At 52.4% G+C, this 15,391-nt stretch overlaps 1 protein-coding gene across 1 annotated transcript in view; it reads left to right on the forward strand.

The window, feature by feature from the left end:
* Hmcn2 (hemicentin 2) overlaps positions 1 to 15,391 on the forward strand; it is a 149,802-nt gene that overhangs the window by 89,309 nt on the left and 45,102 nt on the right. The window contains exons 46-62 of the mRNA XM_039106171.2: positions 72 to 239; positions 872 to 985; positions 2,137 to 2,223; positions 3,162 to 3,353; positions 3,848 to 4,021; positions 4,143 to 4,256; positions 4,760 to 4,902; positions 5,376 to 5,526; positions 7,826 to 8,044; positions 10,063 to 10,176; positions 10,538 to 10,725; positions 11,297 to 11,393; positions 12,040 to 12,201; positions 12,354 to 12,467; positions 13,289 to 13,491; positions 13,949 to 14,030; positions 15,193 to 15,324. Of these exons, the coding sequence (XP_038962099.1) occupies positions 72 to 239; positions 872 to 985; positions 2,137 to 2,223; positions 3,162 to 3,353; positions 3,848 to 4,021; positions 4,143 to 4,256; positions 4,760 to 4,902; positions 5,376 to 5,526; positions 7,826 to 8,044; positions 10,063 to 10,176; positions 10,538 to 10,725; positions 11,297 to 11,393; positions 12,040 to 12,201; positions 12,354 to 12,467; positions 13,289 to 13,491; positions 13,949 to 14,030; positions 15,193 to 15,324 (2,454 nt within the window). The remainder of the gene's footprint in view (positions 1 to 71; positions 240 to 871; positions 986 to 2,136; positions 2,224 to 3,161; positions 3,354 to 3,847; positions 4,022 to 4,142; positions 4,257 to 4,759; positions 4,903 to 5,375; positions 5,527 to 7,825; positions 8,045 to 10,062; positions 10,177 to 10,537; positions 10,726 to 11,296; positions 11,394 to 12,039; positions 12,202 to 12,353; positions 12,468 to 13,288; positions 13,492 to 13,948; positions 14,031 to 15,192; positions 15,325 to 15,391) is intronic.

Here is a 15,391-nt window from a genome sequence, read left to right on the forward strand (position 1 = left end):
TCCCTGGACAGACAGAACCTGAGGAGTGCTGAGCTCCTGTATACACTGAAAACGGTTCTCTCTGGATCTAGCACCTCCTCACCTTACTGGAGACTCGGACTCATTAACCAATGTCACTGCTACCTTACACGGCTCCTTGACACTGCTCTGTGAAGCCGAAGGGATCCCGCCCCCGACAGTCCAATGGTTTCGGGAAGGACAGCCAATCAGCCCCGGAGAGGGCACCTACCTCTTGGCAGGTAATGCACTAAAGCAGGTGTGTTTCAGGATCAGCCTGAGATGCCTATGACCTCTGACGGTGGGCTGTCAGGCCTCAGTGACCCATTAGTTGTGGGATTACAAACACATTTCCAGCTTTGTAGAAGTCGGCCGATGCGTTGTAGACAGGAACGTGGAGACAGGAACTAGGCCCTACAGAAGGGGCACTGGGAATCCATTCGTAATGTCTGCCATGAGTGTAGAAATAATAATGGTTGTGTGTGTGTGTGTGTGTGTGTGTGTGTGTGTGTGTGTTATCTGCCCCAGGTGGGTCTTACAAGATCTGTGCAACTGTTTCCTCTGTGAGGAACTAGCCCTTCTTCCCTGGAGGAAAAGACCTTTCTTTCCTGGGTCTCTTGAGACCAACAAGCATCTGAAATGGACCAGGGCTATGCATCTCTCTGTTGTGTCTCAGCCGAGAGCCACCCAGAACCAGCATGTCAGGTCCTTCTTGCCAGAGGACATTGCGCTCTATCGTTTTTTGTTCACTGTCTCGGTCCTCCCGTTCCCTACATGAGGAATGGACCGCTGGGAGGCAGACTCCTGCACATGAGTGTTTGACATCATGAGTGGAGAGAGTTTGCTGAGCCCACGCCTTCCCTTCCCTCCCCAGGTGGCTGGATGCTGAAGATGACCCAGGCACAGGAGCAGGACAAAGGCCTCTACTCGTGCTTGGCCAGCAATGAGGCTGGGGAGGCACGGAGGAACTTCAGTGTAGAGGTCCTGGGTAGGACGCATCTCTGTTCTCGGGAGCACCAGGAGCCTCCTCCTCCCGCTGCGGGGCTTCTAGGGCAGGAGAGATGGGGGAGGGTCTGATTCCCTTGCCTCATCTTTGTGCTGGGGCTGGAGAGGTAGCGCAGTCAATGTTGTGCAAGTGTGAGGACCTGTGCTTGGTCCCAGGTCCCAAGTACAAGGGAAACAATCTGGGTGTAGCATCGCTCACTCAGAGACCCAGCCCTTAGGGACCGCAAATAGGAAGAGCCCTGCGTTTCCTGGCTCAGCAGCCTAGCCTACTCGGCAAATTCTGGGCCAGAGACCTTGGGGATTCTTTAATTTTGTTTTTGTTTTTAAGTGGATGGTCCCTGGGGAATGAAACTTAAGATTTACCTTTGCATACATATGCATACCCATACACAGGTGAACACACCACACACACACATACCACACGTACAGCACACACATCATATACACAGCATATACCATAAACAGAAACACACACACACCACACACATGGCACACACGCACACACATCATATACACAGCATATACCATAAACAGAAACACACACACACACCACACACATGACACACACACACATACACACTATTCACATCACACATGTACCATACACACACATGCTGTACACATGTATCATACTCACATATACACACCATACACACATGTACTGTACATACACACATATACATATACCATAAACTACTCATACATATACACACATCACACATAACATATACACCACAAACCATTCACACACATACACTCACACACCACACACACACATATACACCACAAACCATTCACACACACACACACCATGCACTACATACATATACCACACACACACACACACACACACACACACACACACACACACACACACACACACACACACCCTCTGTTCTGTTCAAATTTTCCAGAAAGAGTAAGGATCAACCCAAAGCGGAGGAAGCAGATAGTCAACAGCACATTCACTTGTCTGTTCAGTCTCCAGCAGCAACAATGCATTACACTGACTTCTGGGTAGAAGTAAGGGGAAAGGGAAAACTGAGGCCCAGGAAACTTAGCTTCCCACTCTGTGGATGGGTAGCCTGGGTAGGTCACCCGGTTGGCAACTGTTTGTCTCCCTTCTCCTCCTAGTTCCTCCCAGCATTGAAAATGAAGACTTGGAGGAAGTGATCAAGGTGCCTGAGGGACAGACTGCCCAGCTGTTGTGCAATGCCACGGGTGAGGGCTGCAAGCATGGAGAGCCTGCCTTAGCCAGTCCCCAACCCTGGGGCTACCTACCAAAGACCTCTACACTTTCGCTCTCTGCATCAGGCCCCATTTGTGTGTGTGGATTGTTTGCTCTGCTCTTAGCTGACTACAGTCACCTGCCAGAAACTTCCCAGGTCCCCACTGCACTAGGACCTCCTTGCCCCCACCCTACTGACCACACATAAGACCATAATAGTCTGTGATGTCTGAGATCCTTGAGTCCATGGCCGCCCCGCTGCCTGGAAGACTAGGCTCTCTCTGATGCTTGAGGGTTGGAGAGTGGGTGGAAATTTGTGTAGATAAAGAGAAAGACAGTGAATGAATGGGTGGGAGAATAGATTCTATTCTATATATCAGGTGTTTGACTAAAGATGATTGTGAATGAGTGGATGGATGGATGGATAGGTGGGTGGATGGATGGGTGAGTGGGTGAGTGGGTGGGTGGGTGGGTGGGTGGGTGAGTGGATGGGTAGATGGGTAGATGGATGGATGGGTGGGTAGATGATTGGATGGATGGATGGATGGATGGATGGATGAGGAGATAGATAGAAGAATGGATTAATAGGTGGATTAATGAGTGTCTTAAGTGAGTAGGAAGATCAATGGACAGATGGATAGAAAGATCCATTCATGAACATGCAGTAAGGTAGGAAGACAGATGGATGAGTTGAAGGGTGGGTAGATGGAAGGAAGGGGAGATGGACAAATGGATCTTGCCTGTCTGTGCCAAGCCATCTCTGCCCAGTCCCCAGTAAGGCGGTCGAATTCCTGAAGAAAGGCCCAGGCTATTCCTGCTGTACATCCTAAATGAGGATGTACTCCATATCTGTGCTGGTCTGGAGTCTCCTCTGGCCTGAGTCCACCTGGTCAAAATCTGCTGAAGGATCTCACTGTCTCCTCTTTTATAGGCTACCCACCACCCAAGGTCACCTGGTTCAAAGATGGCCAGTCCCTGGCTGTTGGAGACCCTTATGAGATGTCCCCAGATGGCGCCTTCCTGTGGATCCCCCAGGCCAATCTGTCCAACGCCGGCCACTACTCTTGCATCGCTACCAATGCAGTGGGGGAGAAGACCAAACACACACAGCTCAGTGTCCTGGGTGAGTGTTAGGCCTCCCCCGATCAGCAGATGCTGCAGGAGGGAACCCCAAGTTTCCACAAACCACTCCAAGGGTGACAGCAAAAATAATCGGAGGAGCAGCCAGATCTCCATAGCAACCGCTGCTGGGGACCAGGCTTTCTGCACACAAGCCTTTCCTATGACAGTTCATGCCCAAACTGTAACAGTGCCCCGTGCAGCAGCATGGAAAGAAAGTTTAGGATCCAAGAAGCACTTGGACCAAAAGTCGCCCTCATCATCATCAGAAGCAAGGTTTTGGTTGAATAAGTAGCAAGGCCACGTGTTGAGTCAATGTTGAGGGACACTGGTCGTCTGTCTTGTCCTGTAGTGTGGCTGCCCTGAGCTGCATTTTCCACTCTCCTCACACAATACAGCACCAAGGAGAACCCTAGGGTCCTAGCTGTCCTGATCATCAGGGTCTCCAGGCCTGGGCTGGACTCTGTTAGCCAAGGCCTTCCTGCCTCCCCCTCACAGTGGTTCCCACCATCCTGGGAGAGCCTGAGAAGAATGCCAATGAGGAAGTGACCGTGACCATCAACAATCCTATCTCCTTGATCTGCGAGGCACTAGCCTTTCCATCCCCCAATATCACCTGGATGAAGGATGGGTTGCCCTTTGAGGCCTCGAAAAACATCCAGCTCCTCCCAGGTGACGCCCTTGGGGTGGGCTTTGAAATGACAAGTGAATTGACCCTGAACTGGGTCAATCTGAGCTCAGGTCTATGGTGAAGCCCTATTTGGGTTAACTCTGGCCATGGATCCCCAAACAGGTACCCACGGACTACAGATCCTGAATGCCCAGAAGGAAGATGCCGGCCAGTACACCTGTATAGTCACCAACGAGCTGGGGGAGGCCACAAAGAACTACCATGTGGAAGTACTCAGTGAGCCCCCACCACCCCTGGGACACTGGCTGGACAGGCAGAAGAGTGCTGGCCACACTCGAGACGCCCAGACTCCTTCTGTGGCTATTTTCCCTGAGAGTCACAGGCAGCTGGGGGAATGGGGGGGAGGTGTGGGGGAGGGGAATCTCTGTCATTTCCCATCCTTGATTTGGTGGGAAAGAAAGGATAGTGTTAAGACTTTAGTCATGTTGACCCCCATCCCTCCCCAAGTCCTGGCTTTCTACTGGTGAGGAGACACAACTTGGGATCCCTCATTTTTCTACCTGGGCCCTCAAAAGGCCCTCTGGAGGCTACCACTGAAACCCCCTGCCTCATAAACCCGGTCCCTTAGCTTTCTCTGACCCTAAATAGGGGCAGATGGGTTTCCCTTCCAGAATCCTGTTTACCATCCACATTCTTCAGGGAGCTGCCCCTAGGGCCGGTGGGTTAGGGTCTCGGGACCCTCCCCAGACCCACTCCTCACACAACCTGTGTCTTTTCAGTCCCCCCCTCCATCTCCAAAGATGACCCTTTGGGGGAGGTCAGCGTGAAGGAAGTGAAGACCAAAGTCAACAGCTCTCTGACCCTGGAGTGTGAATGCTGGGCCGTGCCCCCGCCTTCCATCAGCTGGTACAAGGACGGAAGGGTGTGTGCTGGACCCCAGACGACCTTAGATGCTCACCCTGAGCCTCACTAGCCCTGCCTGTATCTTTCCAGAGAGAAGCCCTGAAAGTACCTAGCCCCAGAGCAGGACCTGCTCACCGTTCAGTCTTTAATGATAACAAAACAAAACCAACACTTCCCCACCATTAAGCTCTTCTGTCCACTCCTTTGCTTCTTTTCTTCTTCCGAGAACATGCGGGTTTGGGTTGACAGAGCCATGGACAATCCCATCACTTCACATTATGGTCTGGTTTTTATTTATTAAAATGTAGAATAGGGTGCCTGGTGGCACACGCTTGTAATCCCTGCACTTAGAAAGCTGAGGCAGGAGGGTCAAGAGTTCAAGGCCATCCTCGGATACAGAGTGAGTTTGAGGCCAGCCTGGGCTACATGAGACCCTGTCCCAAAACAAACAATTTTGAGTTTTCATCTTGGTCCCTCTCTATTTTCTCCCAGCCTGTGACCCCCAGCCAGCGGCTCAGTGTCCTGGGGGAGGGGCGGCTGCTCCAGATCCAACCCACGAAGGTGTCTGACTCTGGCCGATACCTGTGTGTGGCCACCAATGTGGCTGGCGAGGATGACCAGGACTTCAATGTTCTCATCCAAGGTACGTGTGGGCTGGGTGTTGGCAACCAGTGAGCCCAAGACAAGATGCCGCCTCCAGGTAGAAGGGTGTGACCCATGGCAGCAACATTAGCTGGGCACTAGGAGCCCTCCCACTCCACAGAGGCATTCTCCATGGATCATCTGTCTCAACATCTCAGATGTGGACTGGCTCTGTGTTTTCTATGGCTAAGGAATGAGTTCAGACAATGGTAGCCCCAGCCTTAAATCAGGAGCTGGGAGGCAGGCAGAGAAGGCAGGGAGAAAGAAAAGCTAGAGAGGGGCCAAAAGGGCTGAGGAGAGGCAGGGAGGGAGGCTGGAAGGCAGGGAGACTGGGAGGTTGCAAGGGAGACTGGGACGCTGCAAGGGAGGCTGGGAGGCTGCAAGGGAGGCTGGGAGGCTGCAAGGGAAGCCAGGAGGCTGGGAGGCTGAAGGTCAAGTCAAATGAAGGAAGGACAGGTTTTGTCGCACAGTGCTCCATAGTGACCTGATAAGAAAGCACTCTTTCTCCTCTGCCACATTTGACCCTTAGCTGCCTCACCCTGGCCCTGTCAGCACTGCTGTCTCAGGATGTCATGGCTGTGAAGAGACACCATGACCATGGCAACTCTTATAAAGGACAACATTTAATTGGGGCTGGCTTACAGGTTCAGAGGTTCAGCCCATTACCTTCACGAAGAGATATGGCAGCATGCAGACAGGCGCGGTTCTGGAGATAGAGCTCAGAGTGCTCCATCTGGTCTGAAGGCAGCAGAAGGGGACTGTGTCCTACACTGGGCCTAACTTGAGCATTTACATGACACCTCAAAGCCTGTCCCCACAGAGACACATTTCCTCCAACAAGGCCACACCTACTCCAACAAGGCTGGACCACCTAACAGTGCTACTTCCCATGGGCCAAACATTCAAACACACGAGTCTATGGAGGGCCATACCTATTCAAATCACAGCTGGGCTGTATGACCTGGTGATGTCACTGGCTGCCTGTGGGCCTTGGTTTTGTCCTTTGCAAAACGTAGGTATGGCGTCACACACCTTTAATCTCAGCACCCCAAGGCAAAGACAGGTAGGTCTCCAAGTGTTTGAGGTCAGTTGGGTCTACACTGTGAGACCCTGTCTCAAAGAAGGAAAAAGAGAAAGGTACAGGTGACCTGACTAAGGCAGGTGCCCCTGGGGCCCCTTCAGGTCCTAACTGCAAAGAGCTTTGTGTCTCTGAGTTACCAACAAGCAAATGCGGGCTAACACTTGGCAACTGTCTGACTCCCTTCAAAAGCTTTCCACGTTACAAAAGTCATTTTTATCTTATCTCATTTTACTCTTCTGAGCCAAAGTCTTTGAGCCAAAGCCTTCCTGGCCTGGCACTGTGGTCCTCTTGCCTCAGCCTCTAAGTGTTGTAAGACCCCATAGTGGCCTTACCTCAGGAGCGCCACCCACAGAGCCCAGATCGGCAAAGTGACCGCTGCAATAGCATGCGGGTATAAAGTTTTTAATCCACGTGGGGTTGCTCATCCATGCAGGGAGAGGCAACCCCGAACCCAAAAACACACAACTTTTATTCGTTACAGAGGGCAGACTTTAGCAACAGGGTTAGCTGGCTCATTCTCATTGGTGGTACACAGGACAAAGGATCTGGTCAGGTATTGGCTGGCCTGCTCAAGGGGCTGTTCTTGGCTTAGTTGGTCACTTTCCTCATCCAGCCCTGTACCTGGCCTCGGAGAATCACTGGGAAAGGGCTAAATTGGCATGTCCCTTAGAGGGGGGATGAACAGGGTGGTCAGGCAGGGTCAGGATGACACCCTGTGGTTGTTCTCGGGATTCACCACAGGGAGAGGTGGAGGAGTCTTTCCAAGAACAGTTGTTTTTGCTTTGTCTTAATTAGCTTAGTCAGAATTGCCTCAATATCTTGATCACCAAAACTTTATCATCTCACTGGACATCCCGACGTCAGATGTATCTCTCAGAAAGGTCACAAGTTTGTCATAGGCATCCTGACCACCAGATGTATTTCTCAAAACCTTGTCTTTACAACTTTGTTTTTCACATCTATGAAGCTTTATTTCTTCATAAGTGCTAGGATGAGAGGTGTGCCATGGGGCTTCTCTGAGGCCAATTAAATGTGAGTCCACAGAACAAGGGGCTTTTCCTAAAATTCATGTGGCAGCCTCACAGGCAGTCCCTAGGGGAGCAAAGAGAAGTCTTGACCTGAGTACAGGGTGTGGCAGTGCCTCCCAGGCAGGTTGGGTAGTGGTGAGCAGCCTTAACCCTTTATTGTATCCCTAATGTCTTGGTCTCCCTCCACACAGTGCCCCCAATGTTCCAGAAGATGGGTGATGCTGATGCAGGCTTTGAACTCCTGCCCCATGAGGAAGAGGCCCAGGGCAGGGTGACAGAGTACCGGGAGGTTGTGGAGAACAACCCAGCTTATCTGTACTGTGATACCAATGCTATTCCACCACCAGAACTCACGTGGTACAGGGAGGGCCAGCCCCTGTCAGCTGTCGATGGGGTCTCTGTGCTGCAAGGTAGGCCGGATGCCGCCTGAAACTTGCAAACTGAGGATAATGGCGGCATGGGGTTGCTTTCTGTGCCTAGCTTTTAAAATGAGCTTCCCAGCCCAGGCCAGAGCCTATGTCTGGGCTTCAGGATCTCTGTTGACCTCGAATGCTCAGGAAAATGGTGTGATTCTTTAGGGCAGCAGTTCTCAACCTGTGGCTTATAGCCTCTGTGGGTCCAATATCAGATACCCTGTACCTAAGATATTTACATTATAATTCACAATAGTATCAATGAAAATAACTTTATGGTTGGGGGTCACCACATAGGAGGGACTGTATTAAGGAGTCACAGCATCGGGAAAGTTGAGAACCACTCCTCTGGGAGAGGTCGGTCTCTTTACGTAAAGACTGTAAAGACTGACCCGGAAGTAGGAAGCCAATGGGAACCACAGGCTCTGCCCCCTAAATCACCTGCCAGTCCAGAAGAAACTCAGTAATCCTCAGAACCCATGGAAAAGCCAGGAGGGCTGGTGCACACCATAATCCCAGCACTGCAGACAGAGAGGCAGGCAGATCCCTGGGGCTCACTAGCCAGCAACTCTACTCTCATTAAAAAAAAAAACCCAAGCCAGTGAGAGACCCTGTCTCAAAACATTATGGGAACAGCTTCAGAGGGAAAACACTCAAAACTGACCCCTGACCTACATTTATGTACATACACATGACTGTATGTGCTCACATACTCATGCGACCTGCACGCATACATACATACACAAAACACACGTACACAACAGAGGGGGGGAGGGGGAGGGAGAAAGGGAGAGAGAGAGGGGGAGGGGGAGGGGGAGGGGAGAAGGTTGCAATCCCACGGATCCCATGGAAGATCTCTCTGGCTTTGGAGGTCTATGCTATCTTCATAGCTTACAGATTATGAAATTTTTCTACTTTCATTTTATCATTTAAAATATTTCCTTATTGGGGGTTTTATTAATTGTTTAAGTGGACCCTATTTTGAAATATCTTTTACGAATCAAAGGCCTTGGAATGAGGCTGAGAGATGCCTGGCTTCCCTGTGCCTGCCCGCCCCTGCCCCAGACCAGGCTGCAGTAACTGGGGTGAGGGTGGGGGTGTCCCCTGGCTTAGCATCTGCATGGTGGCCTGCCAGGGCCAGACCAGCACTGGACTGGATGGGGGCAGTAGGTCAGTTGTAACAATCTCTGATGAGGAGTGCCATGCATGTAGAGGTTGCCCAAGTTGGAACTTCCTGATCTGACCTCTGACCTCCTGCTGACCTCAGACTTGGACCCCGGGTTCACATCCTGTCACTGTAGGCTCAGCCACGGGGAGATCCCTGATGCAGATCTCAAACACAAGCTGATCTCAACTGTCAGTTAATCCCTGATCCCAGCCACTGACTTGCTTCACATGTTAGCATGGACCTCAACTCCACTGCTGACCTCTGACCCTGGCTACCCACCCTGAGCATGTTAACACTGGATTGACTATAGATTCCCATCACAAATCCACCCCAGACCTCACCTGGGCTCCACTGTGGCCTTAGCCTCCCCTGCATAGCTCTGCCGAGAGACCTTGTTTCTGACCCGTGATCAGACCACACCCACAGCCTGGGCTGGTGACTCCCTGACCTGGAATCCTTAGCACACAGCAGCCTTATATAGAGACTAGGTTTGGCTCCCTCCTGGTCACAAAGGGTCCCAGGTAACTCCTCCCCTGCCCCAGCTAACCCTGCCTCTGGGAATACTTTCTTTGACCTTTGACTAGCCAGCCAACTCCACCCTCTTGCTAAGCTTGTTGCAAGCTTCATTTGCCCATCTGTGAAATGGGCTACCAACAGTACTCATGCTACTGAGCCTGCACCTGAGACCTGGCCTTTAACTGAGCAAGGACTTAACCTTCCCTTGGCCTGAATGATGTGGCAGGGAGTGGTGGTGCTGTCTTGGGCTCTCCAGAAGGGAAACAGAGTCTTTGCTTTGAATTCAGAGCTTTGGCTCCTGAGCTCAGGCCCCTGTCCTGTGTCCCTGCAGGAGGCCGAATCCTGCAGCTGCCTCTCGTGCAGGCAGAGGATGCGGGCAGGTATTCCTGCAAGGCTTCCAACGAAGTGGGCGAGGACTGGCTACACTATGAACTACTGGTGTTGAGTGAGTGTCCCTGGTGAGGAGGGACAGGGAGGCTCTGGTCCCAGAGAGGCTTCCTTCTGAAGAGCCCTGGGCAGTGGGTATGCAATCCCTCTGGACTCGGATGGTTTGTAATAGGGTTTCAAGCTTGGGCTTTGAAGCCAGGCGGAAGTGAAGTGGCTTTGAAGTCCCACATGGCCACTGTCTTACATGTACCTTTGAGTAGACTATAACCTCTCAGAAGCCCAGATTTCTTAGCTGTTTCCAGGCCTGAGAGATTCAGTGAGGAGAGCACAAGGACACCCCAGCCAGCATCTGGGACTGACTTCCTTGTTCACTCCCGGCCCAACACCTAAACCACTTCTCGGTCTCCCCTCACACCCAGCACCGCCAGTGATCCCGGGAGACACACAGGAGCTGGTAGAGGAGGTGACTGTGAATGCCAGCAGTGCCGTCAGCCTAGAGTGCCCAGCCCTGGGGAACCCAGCACCTGCTCTATCATGGTTCCAGAATGGGCTTCCTGTGTCCCCCAGCCCACGGCTGCAGGTCCTAGAGGAAGGACAGGTCTTGAAGGTAAGAACAGACCCCTCTCAGGGTAAAGGCACTAGGAACCAAGGGAGAGTGTCACCTGGGCCATATAAAGGTCCTTTAGAGTATGGGGCTGTCACCTGCACGACACATGGCATCTGTGAGGTGCTCCGTTGGTCACACAGTGTTCATAAGTATCAGTCACTCCTGGCAAATCAGAAGCACATGTGCCACACTCAGGGCCAGCCCAGACCCAGGGCAGCAGCCCCCTGCAAGCTCTGACCACCAGGATCTAGATAACCACACCATAGCTGCACACACTCCCCCAGAGGTAAACACGCCCCACCACCACCACTGCCATGGCCCTCTTGTCCATTTAGTTCCAGAAAACCAACCAATATATCAGTCTTGCCTCCCAAGACACCACACGGAGCCTCCAGATGGGCCTCAGAGGGACTGGTCCTGGTCACTGAGAGCACCTGCAGCCCACATGTCCGCTGTGGGGAGACGGGCGGTGCTCCCTGGCAGTGTGGGGATTCGCTATGAGGCCCCTGGGTCCTCTCAGAGATGTCGGCCTTGGCATCAGGCTGTGCTCTGAGGGTTTCTGTGCCCTCAGGTTTCCACTGCGGAAGTGACTGACGCTGCCAACTACATGTGCGTTGCGGAGAACCAGGCGGGCTCTGCAGAGAAACTCTTTACCCTCAGGGTCCAAGGTGAGATAGCTGAGAGGGGACTTCTGTGGGTTCCTGGCCTCTCCCTGAGGGTACCCTAGCCCCTATACTCAGAGTTCAGACAACCTAACCTGGCCCAGCCACATGCCAGGACAAAAAAAAAAAAAAAACCACTTGTGAGACTTCAATCATGTTTGGACCAACCAAGTCAGGAACAGCTTGGGCAGAGGGTTGCTCCAAGGGCTTACAATGTCATTACTGAGCACTTACTGTGTACCTGACATGTGTCTAAAGGACACCTTCCAGCAGACCCTGGAAGGTGGCCTGGCTTTATGACTATAGAATTATTCCGAGAGGTCTTACCAGCACAAGTCTGCTGTTTGACCTCTGTCACTGCGAGCCCAGATGTGGGGACAGCTGTATCTCTGAGGATGGACTGGATAGTCCTCAAAGTCACAAACTGAAGCTCCAAAAGCTATCTGGGTTCTGCTACTATGTGGCTTTGGAGAATGGTCTGATCAAGCTACCCTGTGCTCTTGTGCAAAGCAGCTCTAATAAGGCTTGCCCTCCAAGGGCCGTGTGCAGATACACCAGGGCTTGCTCTAAGAGCCTAGGCCAGTTCCTCAGTGTGTCCCCTCCCCGGGCTGTGCTCTCTACCCACGGAAATCTCAATTCTGTCGTCACCCAGTGCCACCACAAATCTCCAACTGGAACGCCGGCCAGCTCACCGCCACCCTCAACAGCAGTGTTTCCCTCCCCTGTGAAGTTCATGCTCACCCAAGCCCTGAGGTCACATGGTACAAGGATGGCCAGCCTCTCTCCTTGGGACAAGAGGTTTTCCTCCTTCCTGGTTGGTAAACTGAGACTTTGTGCCCAGTTCAAGGCTCTGCTGGGAGTCTGAGATATTCAAACCTGGGACAGGGCTGTGCACGTTGGGAGGACTGGGGGTTGAGAGTAGCCTGGGGTCCTGCGGCTACTGGTGCAGGGACTGCTGTCCCACAGGTACCCACACACTGCGGCTGGCGCGGGCACAGCCAGCTGACTCCGGGACCTACCTGTGTGAAGCCCTCAACCCTGCAGGCCGAGACCAAAAGATGGTACAGCTCAGTGTTCTGGGTATGTCCTGTCCCTGCTGTGCCCCATCTACTTTTCCCATCAGCCCCCTGGGAAGCCCTTATCTTATGAATAGCCACCAGGAGGGTAAATTAGTAGGATTGGATACACCAGGGTTTGATGCAGTCATGCGCAGGCTTGCTCTGTGACCTTGGGCTAGTGTCTCCCCTTCTCTGAACCCCAGATGTCCTATGTGTAAGGTGACAATCCCTATGTAGATGAAGGGAAATTGCAGTCCTTGGCCTACCATGTGGCTCACCGTAAGCTTCAGTGGCAGTCAGGTTAAGGGGGCAGAGCACTGGCGAACCCTAAGAGCTAGGCTAGGAAGGTCAGAGATTCTTGGCTTGTAGCCTGTGACAGCATTCTTTGTTTTTGGAATCCCCTTGGGGGAAAGCTGGTCTGCAGTGTTAGCAGCCAAGATTCTCTGGAAAGTTCTTTTCAGTCCTGGGAGGAGGTTCATTCATTTGTAAATACATAGCCAAGGCAAGCCCAGAGAGCTCAAGGCTAGGTATGGACGCCTACATGAGTTAACAGGAGTACCAGGCAGGGGCTGAGAGGCCCCATAGAGGGCTGTGTCTAGTCAGGAGATGTTGGGAAGAAAATAAAAGGCCCTCGGTCAGCACCATTCTGCCATGTCTAGGCACCAGGTCCCTTGGCTGGCAGTAGGCTCTGGTAGGCTGGCCTGAGTTCACTTCCTCCAGCAGCCCTGGGTCAGCACTGGCTTTGAGGGTCCTGTGGGTCTCCCTGGGCCATTTACCCAGGGTGGTTTGGGGACAATATGGACAAAGCCATAATGCCGCCTCACTGTGCTTTCTGGCCCTCAGTTCCCCCCAGCTTTAAACAGGCTCCTGGAGGCCCCCAGGAGGCTGTCCAGGTCAGAGCAGGTGACAAAGCCACCCTAAACTGTGAGACAGACTCACTCCCAGAGCCAGCTGTGACCTGGTTCAAGGATCAGCAGCCCCTAGCCCTGGGGCAGCGGATTCAGGGTCTACAAGGAGGACAAAAACTGGAAATCCTCGACTCACAGGTCAGTGGCCCTGGGCAGCTTGGGCAGTGGGCGCAGCCCTGACTCCTGACACCATAGGTCTGAGTAAGGGAGGAGGAAGGTGTGTCCTAAGATGATGTGGGGGTGCCATCTCCTTAACCCAAGTAGATACACACACACACACACACACACACACACACACACACACACACAAAATGTGACTGGGAAAAGGCCCAGGGCCTCACAGTGACCTTAAACAGAATCCTTCCACACTGGAGCAAGTCAGGCTCTCAAGTGTTTGTTGAATGAGTATATTCCTCTCCTATGGACTCCTATTTTCTGACCCAGCTCCAGTCCCACAGTAAAGGGCAGACCAGGACATAGTGGGCCGAGTCTGCTTCCCTCATTTCCAGGGCCTTGATTAGCTTCCCAGACAAGGTGACTCTCTGGGGAATCTCTATTGCACACACTAACACTAACGCAGTGCGCTCTGTCCCAGGTATCAGATAAGGGCGTATACAGCTGCAAAGTTAGCAACACAGCTGGAGAGGCCACCCGGACCTTTGAACTCAACATCCAAGGTAAGCCAGGACCAGTTTAGACCCCATTTTGAGAATAGAGCCTTTATGACTTTGGGAGACCTGTGGTCCCAGAAAACCTAATGGTCAACAAAGCCACCCCAAACTGGTAGCCTTAGGGATTTTGTCCCATGAATTTGGAGAATGAAATTCACAGACTCCAGGGGGTGTTTTAGAGAGCTTATTTTACAATCACAAGTGGGACAGACAGACAGACAGACAGACAGAAGAGGTCAAGATCTTGTATAGTAAGAGTTCATCCCAGGAAATAGGGTGCCACAGAGGTGGCAGTACAGACCTTTTGAAAGGACTTATGGAGGAAACTGGGTGAGACACAGGGAGGGGAGAGCTAGTTGGTCAGTCTGGTCCTTCTGTCGTGGTCATATCCTGGTATGCATCTTCCAGGTAAGGGTGAGTGACCATAGGAGCCAGGAACCAGGGCTCTCTCCTGGCATTCCTAGCAGGGACATTCTTGGGACGACCTCTGCTCTGGGGTCCCTGCCCGGCCTGGCCAGTTCCTAGCCTCTGCCTGTCAACCCCAAGCAGCTCCTAGACTTGCCAGGGATGAGACCAATGGCTGGATCCCTGAGGCCCTACCACCAAGGGCTAAGTGCACAAGATCTGGAATTTTCAAAACCAAGAAGGGAGTAAGGATGGAGCTCAAAATCAGGGCCCAGTGCAGGCCTGTAATCCCATGGGAGGGAGGCCGAAGTGGGGGTGGGGGTGGGGTTAGGAGTTAAAGGTACATAAGCTACAGCCTTAGATGGCTAGCTACCTCCAGACCAGACTGAGACCTCCTCTCAAAAACAACCCCCCGGGGCTGGGGATTTAGCTCAGTGGTAGAGCGCTTGCCTAGGAAGCACAAGGCCCTGGGTTCGGTCCCCAGCTCCGGAAAAAAAAAAGACCAAAAAAAAAAAAAAAAAAAAAAAAAAACAACCCCCCAAAATCCACACAGGCCTCTTCCTGTGACATGCTTGGAAGGACTTAGTGGGGAGATTCTGTCCCTCTGCCTGCCAAGTTTCACAGGGCACACTGGGCACTAATCTGCTGTATAGATTAGACACCAGGCACGATCCTGGCCTCCCAGCACCGGGCTGAGGGAAATCTAGGAGATCAGAAACTGGAGGACAGGGGAGAGTGCAGAAACCTACCATCTTTCCTGCAGTGCCCCCAACATTTGAGAAACCTGAGAGGGAGACAGTGAACCAGGTAGCTGGGCGTCCCCTAGTCCTGGCTTGTGATGTGTCTGGAGTCCCAGCTCCCACTGTGACTTGGCTGAAGGACAGACTGCCCGTGGGTGAGTACCCCTGCCCTGCTTACCATTTTAGTGCAAAATAGGTCTTCATTCAGTGGAGCAACAGTAG

This window comes from Rattus norvegicus, chromosome 3, assembly GCF_036323735.1.
Source record: "Rattus norvegicus strain BN/NHsdMcwi chromosome 3, GRCr8, whole genome shotgun sequence".
NCBI lineage: Eukaryota > Metazoa > Chordata > Mammalia > Rodentia > Muridae > Rattus > Rattus norvegicus.